At 36.3% G+C, this 14,626-nt stretch overlaps 1 protein-coding gene across 19 annotated transcripts in view; it reads left to right on the forward strand.

The window, feature by feature from the left end:
* Window positions 1-14,626, forward strand: part of LOC108695247 (receptor-type tyrosine-protein phosphatase mu) — a 474,538-nt gene that overhangs the window by 328,664 nt on the left and 131,248 nt on the right. For 10 of the 19 annotated variants that reach the window (XM_041567792.1, XM_041567797.1, XM_041567796.1 and 7 more), the window contains one exon: window positions 1,159-1,291. In XM_041567792.1, coding sequence (XP_041423726.1) covers window positions 1,159-1,291 — 133 coding nt within the window. Of the gene's footprint in view, window positions 1-1,158; window positions 1,292-9,866; window positions 9,897-14,626 lie in introns of all 19 variants that reach the window. The other 9 variants (XM_041567789.1, XM_041567790.1, XM_041567791.1 and 6 more) reach the window with 1 other exon arrangement.

The following is a 14,626-nucleotide window of genomic DNA, read 5'->3' on the forward strand; positions in this document are numbered from 1 at the left end:
TCAAAAATATTTTCTGTATGTGAGTAGCCTTTGAGAATTGTATAGTAAGGCAGAATGGCCAAATGGTAGAATACAGTAGAGATAGCCAGATAGAGGGACAGATAAATAAAGTTAAATAGTAACAGTGGGGATATAGAGCTTAATCCATGTGTTTGTATGATATAAGAATGTTGTTAGGTAGCATGAAAAGGAACTAAAAAGAGGTAATTGGGATTTTCAAAATAAATTTATGTTTCTGTTTAATGGCATGTGATGAGTACTGTCACATTCAGATTTTAAAAAATGGAAGCATATGAATAAAACAGGTCCAAGGAGGGATTGGGGTTAGTGCATTGAACATCGCGTTTCGTATATTTTTCATCTTGAACTCATTTAGCGGAGGAAATGGATATTTCATCAGACATCGATTTGACATTCCATCACATTATACAGTAAACATTATAAACAGAGCATTAGGGAGCTAAGACAGTTGCTGCTGCAAGGCACACGTTATCTCATTTAAACAGATATTAAATGTGGGTGCCAATGGTGTGATCATCAGCTGCTTCCCACTTTGTGAATAAATTGCTTAGAAGGAGTCTTTTGACTACCAGATGTGACCTAGATTTAAATTTCCAAAGGCAAAAATAGGCTATTGTGTTGAAAAACAATCACTGGTAAAATGCATGGTGAATGGGCTTATCAGAGTTCTCCAGGTGTTTGAGTTAATGTGTCATGGAATTACTGCTCCACTTAAGAAACATAATTAAGGATAGCACTGCAGCAAATCAAGTTTGGGTAAAGGCATAGGGTAGTTATTCTGCTGTGAGCAAGGATTTTTTCCCCATTACAAAAGAAAGAACAGAGGATAATGAAATGTACTGGAAGATATATTGTACATTGTAAATTATGTATGTTTTATACACAACCACTTACATAGATCTGAAGAAAAATAGGTGTAATCTCTTTTCTGTCTCTGCACATAAAAGCTTTTTTATATGTGATGCCTCAGAGATATGGCTAAAATGAGGTAGAACTTACTGTTTAACATGGAGGCCATTGCCGTTAAATACATTGGAAATGTGAGTAGTGTCTATTAAATGAAGTATGAAAAGATAGGGCTACAATTTAAAAGATGTGTGGTTTTTTTCTCATGTGTGTGTGTCATTCACTCTTTAGGAGCGGCAACAAGCAAGCCGGATCCAGAACTAGGAAGCCAATCTGACCACACAGTCAAAATCGCTGGGGGTATAGCTGGAATCCTCCTGTTTGTTATCATATTCCTTGGAGTTGTCTTAGGCATGAAGAAGAGGTGAGTGAGAGGTGCTGCCCTTTGAACATTTACAATGCAGAACTATAGAATCATGGCCAAGTGCACATAAAAAAATCATCTAATTTCAATAAATCTTGAAAAGAGTCAACCATAATATAATCAGAATTGTGAACTAAGCAAAATATTAAACAATGGTCAGAAGAAAACAATATGGTGGCCAAAGGAAAACAATATGGTGGCCAGACAGATTCATATAGTACTATATGATGACCTACATTTGAAAAACCTACTGTATGTCAACAGAGAACTCCATTTACTATACAGGTATGGGGACTGCTATCCAAAATGCTTGGGACCTGGGTTTTTCCAGATCTTTAGATAATTTGGATCTCCCTATTTTGTCTACTAAAAATAATGTAAATGTTAATTAAACCCAATAAGATTAGTTTGCTTGTAATATAGATTAACATATAATAATAACAATAATAGTAATAATAATAATATTGATATTATTATGGAGAAAAAGAAAAAAATGTTTTAAGTATTTGATGGAGTCATGTAGTCTATGGGACATGGCCTTCCTGTAATTTGGAGCTTTCTGAATAACAGGTTCCTGGATAATGGATCCCATAACAAAATGGAAGATGTCATGATAAACTTAATTGGCCCAGTACAAATGAATTTTCTCTGGCACAGGAGAGCAGCTTGCCATGTATAATATTTTGCTGTTACTTATATATTCTTGCAGCAAAAAAAATTGCTGTGTGTCAAAATTGTCGCACACATAAAAATTGCCGCACCCATTGATTTTAATGCATTTGGACCAAATAGTCGCACGAATATAAAATTTGTCGCTCGCGTCAAAATTATTTTGACGCCCATTGACTTCAATGCGTTTTGTGAAACGGCGCAGATTCGTCCATCACTAGCACCCATGACATTTTTTTAAGTATATTTTTTTAACTGTAAAAATACTTTACACATATTACACGTATCCCTCTATCTTCCCACTTTGCTTACTGAATCTCTTTCCCCAAGCCAATTAGGAAAACTAATTACAATTGGCTGTTCAGGAAGATAAGATGAAACAATTGCAGGAAAGAGAAGTTGTACTGAATATCACAGGGTATTAAAGGGAAGAAATTCCACATAGAGAAATTGTGTTGATAAACTACAGGGTGGAGCTGGGGAGAAGATGTCAAGTCAAAGTAAACTTTATTGTCATCTCAGCAGAATACGAATACACAGTGAGACGAGACGACGTGGCTCCAGCTAGTCAGATATCAGAGTGTCTCAGTAGTCCCAGTGTGTAATTAAACGTTTAGTTTAGTTCAGGTGTGTCTGGAATGTAGTGGGAGGGCAGGCAGTGAGTTGAGGAGTCTGAAAAAGCTGTCGCGTAGCATGGTTGATCGGACTTTAATACTTCAAAAGCGTCTGCCGGATGGGAGCAGCGTGAACAGTGGTGTGTGGAGTCCAGTGCAAAGCAGGAGGCCTTTCTTGCACAGCATTTGTGGAAGATGTTCTGCAGTGATGGAAGAGCTGCTCCAATGATGTTGCCAGCTGCTCTGACAGTCTGCTGTAGACTTTTCCGGTCAGCAGAGCTGGCACTACTGTACCAGACCAGGAGATGCAGCTCGTCAGGACGCTCTCTATGGTGCCCCTGTAGAACACTGTGAGGGTGTTAATCCAATCCATGGTCCATTGCTAGAGAAGATGCAAAATTATATTTCAGCACTGTTAGGGCCAAGGGACAGAATGTTGATTAGAGATTATCTGCATTCTTTCCCCTTCTGGGTTACTGGGGGGGGGGGGAATAGTAAATGAGTAGTGATGTGTGAATTTGTCCCATTTGCGAAATGGCAAAAAATTTGCAAAACACACTGAAGTCAATGGGCGTCAAAATAATTTTGACGCACATCAATTTTGACGCGATCAACAATTCTTATATGCGTGACTATTTTGTCCAAATGCCAATTTTTGCTGTAGTTTAGTGAATTTAGCAAATTTTCGCCATAGTTTAGCGAAACTTCAAGAGCACAAAGTGCAAATCTGCATCTGAAGCAATGAAGCTCTGCCAAATTATAAATCTGGTGCTGTCAGCTGAAAGATAGCCCTGTAATTAATGTCTGCCTATGGCAAGTATAGGACTCTCTTCTACCTTGTCTAATATGCCTAAGCACAGCCAGCGAATGTCCAAGTGCTATACTTGTGCTGCCCCCTAGCAAACACTGGCAATGAAATATTCAAAACTAGGCTCCATAGCCCTAATAATTATTTTTTTATTTTTAAGGGAGTTTCTATCAAGGAATAACATACAGCATACATCTAACTTTACATTTGGCATAATGTACAGAAACCACTATTGTCTTTTTCATGATTTTACAAAATTAGATTAATTTACAGAAGGTTAATACAACATTTGCTCCACTTGAAACATTATGGATCAGTAATTATCGTCACTGCAATAATTGGCAGCAATAGAGTATTAATTGCAGATATTTCCGCACAATTGCATAATTCTAGTTTAGGGAAATAATGCATAACATACTGGGGCTCATTTATAAATACTGGGCAAATTTGCACCTGGGCAGTAACCTATAGCAACCAATCAGTGATTAGCTTTTTTCAGCCAACTGCAGGTTGAACACTGAAAGCAATCATCTGATTGGTTGCCATGGGTTACTATCCAGGTGCAAATTTGCCCAGTGTAAATAAATGACATCCACTGTATTTTGTAAATGGTTATCTTTAATATTCATGCCATTTTTAGGGAAACTGCCATCTACGAGAGTCATTGACTGTGAGGGCATGTGCTAAATGAGACATACATTGTAGGTTGTTGGACCTATTCTGCTTTAAGAAAATAGGAATATCCGGTAAATATAAACAGGGAGGACTGTTTCATGGGTTCTTAGAAGAATCCATCTCAGACAATATTCTATTGCTTAACACATGAAGTACACAAGGATTTATTTGTTTGTTTTGGTTAGGGAGCATATATTTATAAAGATGCAAGCTAAGGACAATAATGTATATCTGAATAATATAAACTGAATGTTTTATATGGTAGGCAGTTAACTGTCAGATTTAGTTTTAGATTGCTGGTATCTGCAAATGCTAATGTCCTTGCATTTCACTCATTAAAGTGCTCGGGGCAACACTTATTCCCTGTTTAATTTCCAATAACCTATTTTTTCCATAAACCTTTAAAGAGGTGTCTACCCCAAACCGTTTTGCTTAATGGTAGAACATGCCATTCTAAACAACTTTGCAATATACCTTGATTCCAAATTACCAGTGGTTTTAAAGTTATAAGTTATTTTCTTAAAGGAGACATATAGGATAAATGAAAAAAAAACTTATTTTGGAGGCAATAATGTATAATATATGGTGCTGCCTTTACTTTTGGCTGTAAATGAATATTGTCTTCAAAAATGGCCCCTTTATTGGAGCTCCCTATAGATGTTCTCTGGTCTCTGTCCATGTTTCAAATGAGTGGTGGGTGTATCTTAACAGTTCCTGCCAGACACGCAGTAGTAGCGTGACAGCCAGTTTTTCTGTGGTGACATAAATATGCCCCATAATAGATGTGGTTAAAAAGTGACTTCTGCTACACTGCTTCAGGAGTCAAAACAGTGAATAGACAGAGACAAACAAATGCTTCTTTCGGTAGCAATTACCTATGCAAATAAGTAAATCAAGTGACTTTGTAAAGGGGACCTGTCACCAAGACAAAAAAGCTGTATAATAAAAGTTATTTTTAAGTTAAATATAAAAGCCAAATTCTTTATTTTATTGAAACACTTGGTCTCCCATTCTGGCAAATACACAAATGTTTGGTATGATACTAAACTTGCTTAAGTGAATAACAGTGTTCACAAAATGGTTATTTTGCTTGACAAACACAATAGAAAATAATTTGGATTTGTTATAAGGTGATAGTTCCCTTTTAATGTATACTGTAAAGTTCTTAAAATTACCTATACTTTAAGGGTAAACTTCCTTTTTAATGCTGGTAAACTTTAGAGCAGCATTTGTTGCATTGTTTGTGTAGTTGTGCTTACAAACTGAAAAACTTTTGGAGCTTCAGTCATTACTTGAGCAACATCTCAAAGAAGTGCGCCATGAAATCACATTCGCTATATTTCTTTACATTACTTACATGATCAGTTTCAAAATTTGTTGGCTTGTTGCTTGAACAAATAACTTGTTTTGTAATTTGGCCAATAGTTCTTATCAGTACATTCCTTCAAACCACTTTGATGGTACAGATATGGGACCTGTTATTCAGAATTCTCGGGACCATGGGTTTAAGGGATAGCAAGTCTTTCCTTAAAGGGGACCCATCACCCAAAAAAATCATTCCAAATCCTATTTCATCATGTTAGTCAAGCAAAATTAACTTTAATTACACTGTATAAATTATTTGAATCTTGTTTCCATCATTCTGGGAATTCATAGTTATAGCAAGCAGGCAGGAGCCATTTTGTGGACACTGTTATTAAGGCAAGCCTTCCATTATCTCTAAATCTTGTTTGTGCACCAGAAATGGGGACCTGATGTCCACCCCCATGCCCTAGCTACACAATTAAATGGTTAAGAGATCTGGGTTATGTGGGGAGAGCAGTGACATCTAGGAAGTGCTGAATGGAAAGTGAAAGTAATTGCCTGCCTCGACTCTATGACAAAGGCATGGAGGAGGGGCAGGCAATATATAATTGACAGCCGAGATTTTTAAATGAGTTTACAAAACCTATATATATGCTTTAATAAAAAAAATAATTTAGATTTCAGGTTTGATTTGAAAAGGACTTTTATTTTACAGCTTTTTATGTCTGGGTGACAGGTCTACTTTAATTTGGCTCTCCATACCTCCTAGAAAATCATCAAATAAACCCAGTAGACTGGTTTTGCTTCCAATAGGGCGTAAACATATCTAGTTTGGACAAGGTACTGTTTTAATATTATAGAGAAAAAGGAAATAATTTTTAAAAACTTGGATCATTCAAAAAAGAAATCTATGGGAGATGGCCTTCCTGTAATTCAGAACTTTCTAGATCATGGGTTTCTAGATGACGGATCCCATACCTATAATACATGGGTAGGTATTACCGCTAACCCTACAGCTGGAGAACAACTGTGCACTTCCAATAAACACAACTATGTTTTCAAATGTTAGTGTGAATGCAGTGTTGCATCCACCATGCATATTTTCTCAAACTTAGATATAAACAGCCCTACTGATTTCATAATACACACTATATGGCTATATAGCAAGTGCAAGGAACTGTGGGTGTAATATGCTAAGGGAGTACTTTATAGCATTGCGCCCATCATTGTGCCTACTTTTTAATAATTGGATGGTTCTATTTTGTTTAAAATGTTATATTTTACATGTCTATGGATGATGGGCAAACAAAAGGGTGCATTTCTTGCATAGCTATCATTATTAAGTTATCTCAATTAAAACATTTAAGCCATAACCTAAGAATAAAATCTGCTTAGTAATTTACATGTTGCTTTGAACTCTATGATAAATCTTTCCAGCGTACATTATGTGCTTTATCATCAGTTTTTCTAAACCTATTTATCTCAATTACCGTGTATGTAGCACTGAATGTAATCCTCCCACCCAAACAAGTTGTTTTGATAAATGATATTTAATATAGCATCCTGAATGACTATATTTTCATATATATATTGCAAAAGCATTTGTACTAATTAGAGGAATTGCATTTTCTACCTTGGATTGCTTTGCTGACCTTTTCATGTTCATGTTGGCTGTGTAGATTTGATTTACACAATTTATCTCATACAACTACAACAGGTGAAAATGAAAACAATTAGGTAACGGAAATTAAAAATAAAATAACTGACAGCTGGGTTTAGGGCTGTGTACAGGATATAAATTAATCATTGTGGCAAAAATGTGGGATCAGGACATTCATATTTATTTAACTAGATAAAAAAAAATGAACATGCACTACATATGAATAAACAGCAGTCTTTAACATAATAATTCAGTGTGTCTGTATTAAAATTATTGAGATGGATTTGGCTCTCAAAATTCATTGCAGCTTTAAGCTGTGGGCTTGTTTCGGTAAATGGCAGATCTAAAGCCATCTCTGCGATTGAAGGCAGGCACCCAAAGCAGCCAACCAGATTATTTAGCCAAATACAGGATAAACTTGGCTTCAGAAAATGCTCTGAAACTGTCATATAGCAATTATCATGGAAGGAGATAAAATAAATTTCATCTTGAAGATGAATTAGGTTGAACTGTATGTTATGTTTCCTTCAGTATTCCCAGTTAATCCAGTGCATTCCCTTTTATAATGTTGATTATTAAAGGGGAACTCCACAAAAACATAATTTAAGTTTTTTGAAAAGTAAACATAATTTCAATTGATCAATCATTCAATTAATTCAATTAATCAATTAAAAAATATGCAGACTTTTCATGATTTTGTAATGGTTTGGAACTGTTCCCTAAGCCTAGCCCCCTGCTCTCCTGCTGATCTCTCTGACTACTTTGCTGAGCTGGCTGACTACTGTTACTTTGTATCAACAGGCAGCTGTCCTTAGCAGATCCACCTGTGAATGTTTTTTTCTAAACTCACTTTGGCACACAACATAAAATGATGGCCCTAATCTAGGAATTTTTTTACCCACAGGGGCCAATTATTAAATCATCAATGGATTCAATTTGTTGCCACTTACAGAGCCTATTACATAGCAATTTGGTTTATAGTAAAGGTTAAAAAGAATGTCCCAGTGAGCACCTTTAGTTTATTTAAAAGAACCATTGCATAAACTGAAATGTAACGTATGATATCCCAAAACCCAGAACAAACCCCAAGGTCCCAGTCTCGGCTCACATTTCTGCCTCTAACAACCGCCTTTTGCTTTGGGAGGAGCCCTCCATTTCTCGGATGCCACCAGGTCTTAAAGTGGGAGGACCAAGGGGGAGTTCTGGACAGGCTAGGGAACCGTATACTGGAAGGACGGGGAACAGAGAGTGAATGGATAGTACCAGGCATGCAGTGCAGTGCAGTACAGGATCAGGAACCAGGAGCATAGTCAGGATAAACAGGCCAGGGAATCTGAATTGGAATCCAGAAGAGTGGTCAACAACAGGCAAGATTCTGTTCAGGCAGTGATCCAGCAAAAGGTCAAAATAGGCCGGGGTCAGGAACAGAAGCTCAGACAAGAATCACACACAGGAACTATCAGGAAATAGACCTATGCTGTCAGTGCAGAGCAGGGTGTTTTATAGTCAGCCTAATGGCTTACACTGATCACCTGTGGCCATCTTGGTAACAGGTTAGACAAGCCATGCCTACGTGCAATTACAAGGAAACAAATAGGAGTGAACCAGGGTCTTAGCTATCTGCTCACATAGAGCAGTGGTAACTCAGACAGCACAAAACACGAGGTCCCTGGTTCAACTCAAGGCAGGATTTTACATGAAATTTATGTATGGTAAATGTAATTATAAAAATTTTAGATTTTCACAATCTCAGTCCCTTGGCTGGTATAAGCACACGTGCTAACTCTTTAGGCCAGACTACAAACTATGATTGGGTTATAAGCATTACACATAAGCAGAAAACTTTGGCTTCTGAGAATTCCTGGAGTTTGACTTCGATTCTTTATCTAATAAAACTCAGTGACACTCTTTTATTAGCGGAGGTACTTTGACCATAGCTCAGGTACAAAACAACACAGTTTACTTCTATATAAGACATACTTTCCCTGAATATTGGCAATTAAAATTCCTTACTTGTACACAATGGGTTACACTTCTGTAGATGCATCCCCTGAATATTCCCTTAGTGTATCTGGTCCCAAAGGATTTTGCTATACTGTGGCAGCCATGGCATTGTAGAGTACAAAAAGATTCCATTTCTCTCCAGTGTTTTATTGTACATTTCATCCATACTGCCAAATGTGAGATGTTGTTGTGAATCTCTTCCCATTATATTGTAGTCACAGCTGGTTTAAACAGTACATCGGTATTGATCAAAATATAGATGGTCGCACTTATACACTGTCCTCTACAGGCAATCCCATTGACTTAAAATGGCATCTTTAACACATGTCAATATTGTGATGCCATAACTTATTGAGAAAAAGTTCTAGCAACAAGATACCATTTTTGGTATTAATCTTAGCTCAGTGGTGCATGTTCTAATGCAATACTTGTTCACAAAGTCACAAGTTAATTATATTAAACTGACTTTAATGCGTACTGATTTATAACTGTTTCCCCCTCTTTGGTAGCAGCAGTAGGTCCATTGCCAACCTAAAATATTGGATGAGACAGTACCAACACCCTTAACTGCCTCAATGTATAATAGAAAGCAAATCTTTAGGATGTTTTCCACTTAAAAGGAAAGATGTAGCCATTACATTGTCGATGTATTGTATATGGTCATTATTGTGATGTGGTGCATGTTATGTCTTAGAAGTAATTTACTTTCAGAATCTGTCATTCATGCCACCTGATCTGTTCTCGTTCATTATGATTTTTCATACATTAATATCTGGCTTTTCTTTCCTTCCATTTCATCTTTTTTCTACCACTGCCTAAACCCTTGCTTCATCATGACAGAAGAAGCTATAACTCCTACACTTACTACCTGTAAGTAATTATTTGTGCATAAGCGGTGACATGCTTTCTGCCATATTTTCCATGCATGACTATTGAATGCCGTAATGCTGTCTGTATGTGTACTTTCACACTGAATTTGAGTGAATTGTGTGCAAGTAATCAGAGCCTTTTTTATGCCCATTCTATGAACAAATGGGATGTTACAATAGAATAAGTCAAGCATAGTTAACATTCAATTCTCCTGCAGAATAACAACTTCCAGCATGCTGGGGAGGTGGATTACTGGGAGCGGTAGTCTTGAAAAAGCCTTGTTCTAATTTATCTATATGTAGTTTACTTTACTGAGATAATGTCAGTACTGCTAAATGACTACATTTACCATACCAAATGAATATTCCCGTATGGTTGGATTTGCTTCTATTATTCTTTAAGGTCCCGGGGATTAGGTTTACATCCCAGTTGATAGATAATACTTTTGAGTGCTACCATTTTCATAGTACTACTGCCTCTGCAGATGAATGACAATGTTGTATTCTCATCTGAGCTCAAATTCAATGAGCCAAGCAGATCTGAGCTCTTCAGATGATTGAATTAATCATAGCAAGGATCAAGATGAATCCAAGACTCTCATCTTGACTTATGTCTGCTGTCCGAAACATATGCTGTCATCTGAGACATGAACCAAAGAGAGTGGCCGTGTGGAATAATGCAAGATTGCAATCTGCTCCCAGTAAATGTGTTATTTCACTAGTAACATTTATATTAAAACAAAGGAGAACAGGTTGATGGTAGATTTGGCAATTATAGCATCAGATTACCACTGAGCATTTCATTAACAGTCCATGATAATGTCTTTAGGATGCGTATGGATGTACATGTACATTTCACGCAGTTCATCGGTATATCACATGGAGAGTGCGTATGGTTTACATGATTCATTTCCATATTCTCCAGTTCAGTAGTTTCTCTATTATTTAATCCAGCGCACAAATGAATACAAATGAATGCATAGTGTGTAAAAAAGAAAAGAAAATATTTCTAAGGTTTACATGCTTGAAGCTGTGAATTATTCATCCTTAATGCCTGCAACACAATTGCCACTTATTTCTGTAGGTGTTACTGGAGAATGATCTCATTTTGGAATTAACATAATTACTACAATGTACCCATAATACACCAAACGTATCATTCTTCTGTTTATTAATGTTTGTGTGGTTGCCTATGTCTGGCAATTGGTTTAGCCACACTCCTCATGTCAACCAGGTTCTATAGTTAGAATAGACTGTGCAGAAATACTGTTATAATTATATAGCAAAAAATGTATAGTAATATATACACTCCTAGATCCATCTAATAATTTAATGCTGGCCTAGCTTCTTTGGATGGATCTTCTATTGCAGGTTTAGTTGTTTGCTATCAATATCAGCACCAAGATTCTCGTTTTTTTGTCCTTTTAATGCAGTCTAATTTCTGCCACATCTGCTACAACTGAAATACGGTGCAAAAAAAGCACAAAGGACAACGTACCACTTATTTAGTAATGATGAAGCCCTGACACTGACACACTTAAATTCATTTATATATTGGGTCAACGGCGTTTGTGCAAGTGATATACAAATTCCTACAGCAACCAAACATATTTGAAAGAAGATATGTTCTGGGAGTACTAAAATGAAATTTTTAATGTATATTCTTATATTGACACAATTTGTAATGTGATGAAATACACTTAGAACTTGTACATGAAATAGGCCCTTGTCAATAGCCAATCCAGTTCTTGATGTAACTATAGTATATATATATAGTAAGTTAGGGTATAGATGAAAAAAATATATGAATACAAAATATTTGTAATTCTCTTAACTGAAAAGATCCAAGAAATTTGTATAGATGAGAATGTTATTCCTTGCCTTCCATCAGATGTGTCATGAGCCTAACGTAATTGCCTACGGATCACCAAAATTAACCTCCTGGTATTTTGTGCTTCCCAACTACAAATTGTAGAAGATGCAGCCTCATTAAGCTGCTTGGCTTGCCAGGGAAAATATAATGTTAAACCACAATGAATTTAGATTTTCAGAAAACCACAAGTCAAAGCCACTCAGTGACTCAGTATTAAAGGAAGTTGGTATTCAGTAATCCTCAGATGATGGTGCAACCAAAATGCCTGCCAAGACATTCTTCCCATTACGGCAGCTATCCTGGACCACAGTGTAGCCACATACTCAGTACTTCTCTTAAAAGCTATGAAATATATTATTAAGGGGCAAATCCTTGGCTGAAACATTCATTTGGGAGTTTAGAACATGTCATGATTGGATGACTAAAACCTTTTAAGCAAGCCTTGCAGAAGGCGGCACTTATCAAGAGTTTGGTTTGATTGAAAGTAGCTTTAATCAAGAAGGCATCATAAAACTCATAAAAATGTACACAGCAAAATATGCATTGTTAAGTATTATTAATTATACATCCAGTACCTGGAGTAATAAAATAAAATGTAGACAAACCTTATTTATCCTTTTCTTAGTAATTAACAAAAACTGTCTACTACCTTGCATTCTCTAAGAGAAAGTTCACCTTTATTTACTCCATTTCTTTAGCAATTGCCATTCCTAGGATGATAATGTTTGTAGGGTTGATCAGTGTCGGACTGGGGTGCCAGGGGCCCACCAGAAAACCTTAGACTGTGGGCCCACTTTCCAAACTATAATTCCTCCTATCCTCACTCAACTTCTACTTACTATATTCTTCCATTATTACACATTTTCCCCATAAAGAAATAGGGAATGACCATGAAATAGGCCAAATGTTTAGAAGCAAAAGGGCCCATCGGGAGTTTTCCTGGTATCCCGGTGAGCCAGTCCACACTGGTGTTGATTCATAACACTAATACTTTGAGTTTAAGTGCTTCTACAATCATTGCATTGAGTAACATCTCTGTGGAGGAGGCAGGTATTAACCATTTCCTTTACAACACTTATACAGAGTAGAAAGAGTGAGGCAGCACAACATCAAGCCAGTAGGATTAAAGCTACGCAAATGCCTGAGTAAGAGATGGTGTATGTAGTGTTTGAAGCCAGTGGTGCCCTGACTCCTTCCGATTTTTATTCCAACCACCTACTGTGCTATCTATCTACTGTATGTGCTAGCTCAGTGATGTCAGATACAGCTGTAGGCTCTCTGATAAATGGAGACAGGCAGCTAATCACAGTCAGGTAGTCATAAAGGTCTGCAGTATCTGTTGAATGCATAATTATGCTTTGTAGTACTGGTAGTCACATCTGCCTTCCCTTAGTTTCCATCAGTTCCTCAAAATTCGTTTCTTTTTTAAGTTTGGGAGAAGTGACTGGAGGTGGAAAAAATTATACCATGTAAATTCTGATTTATGTAAATCCATGCAAGTTAAACTTATTTGCTAATTACTGTACAAAGCCTGTGTATTTCACACTTACTATTTTGTTTAGTTTATTTGATATCCATGTAATTACTTTGGACTGGGGAAAACAGAGCCTTGATAATGTCAATGAATTTCAGTATCATTCTAATTCATGTAGAAATGACTTTGAGATCATTCTCACTATTCTTTCAGGCACACATTTTCTGTTTTGTATTTCCATCTTTAAACCCAAGGCTCTTCTTGATTTATTCTAATTACATCATAAACCACATTCTTAGAACTGTATAAAGATATACTGGAGTCATTTTCTCCTTCGATTTTACTAGATTAAAAGCATAAGGCAAAGAATGTGGAAGTATCACATTTTCATAGAACCTTATGTATTTCTAAAATCCCTACCTGTCTTCACATTAAAATTGTTATTTGTTATGCTAGTTTAATTAGCATTTAAGGCAGTTATGATAAGATTTACTGAATTCGACTGACGGATCTAGCGATAATATATACAAAAATTGCATAAACTTAGGGAGCAAGTAAAAACGTTTGCTAAAAAAATCATCAACGTTGTAACAATCGTAGCTCTCCAGCATAGGCATTCTTAACTTAAGGACAGGTGTATAAATAGTCTCTTATTTGGTCACCTCTGACCAACTATCAGATTCATCAATGGTAATTTTACCACTGATAATTTTCAGTGGTAAAAAGCACAATTCCGGAAAAAGGAAAAATTACAGATGTTAATAAATCGGCTCCATTGACATTATCAGGCAATTTTTGGTCAAACTTCATAAGGTAAGATATATTGCTGCACAGTGCCTTTGATGATGATGATGATAGTAGTAAACCAAGAAAACAAAGTAAGGCATAAATAGAGCAGGCAGGGTTCACACTGGAAGATCCTCTTGCATCATTTGGGTCACAGGCCATGGAAGACCTAGGAAAATGTCATCATGCTGTGTATCTTTAAAAAAATTCATCCCTAGAGTTTTGGGACTATATCTTCCATCATACTTGAGATTTTAATGTTGAATTTAAGCAAGCGACATTAGGATAGAGTAACACTACTACTGACAGTTTATGCCCACTTTAAAAACTCTAAAAAATGTATATAAAAAATATAAAAAACATTTTGAAAATTTACCATATTTTGACCAGTTTCCATTGACAGAAATCTCTCCCATACTAAGTATTTTCCACTGTGGGTCACATTTCTGTATTCCACTGCTTTCTCTGCTTTGAGTCTAGTGAGATGGACGTGCCCTGTTGAGGATCAATAAAATGTGTTGATAGCCGTATGTGAAAATTTTCTTGATGCAGAAATGGAAACAAATAAATCTTAACTTTTATAATAAAGCTGTAAAAA

The sequence above is a fragment of the Xenopus laevis genome, chromosome 6S, assembly GCF_017654675.1.
Source record: "Xenopus laevis strain J_2021 chromosome 6S, Xenopus_laevis_v10.1, whole genome shotgun sequence".
Lineage (NCBI taxonomy): Eukaryota > Metazoa > Chordata > Amphibia > Anura > Pipidae > Xenopus > Xenopus laevis.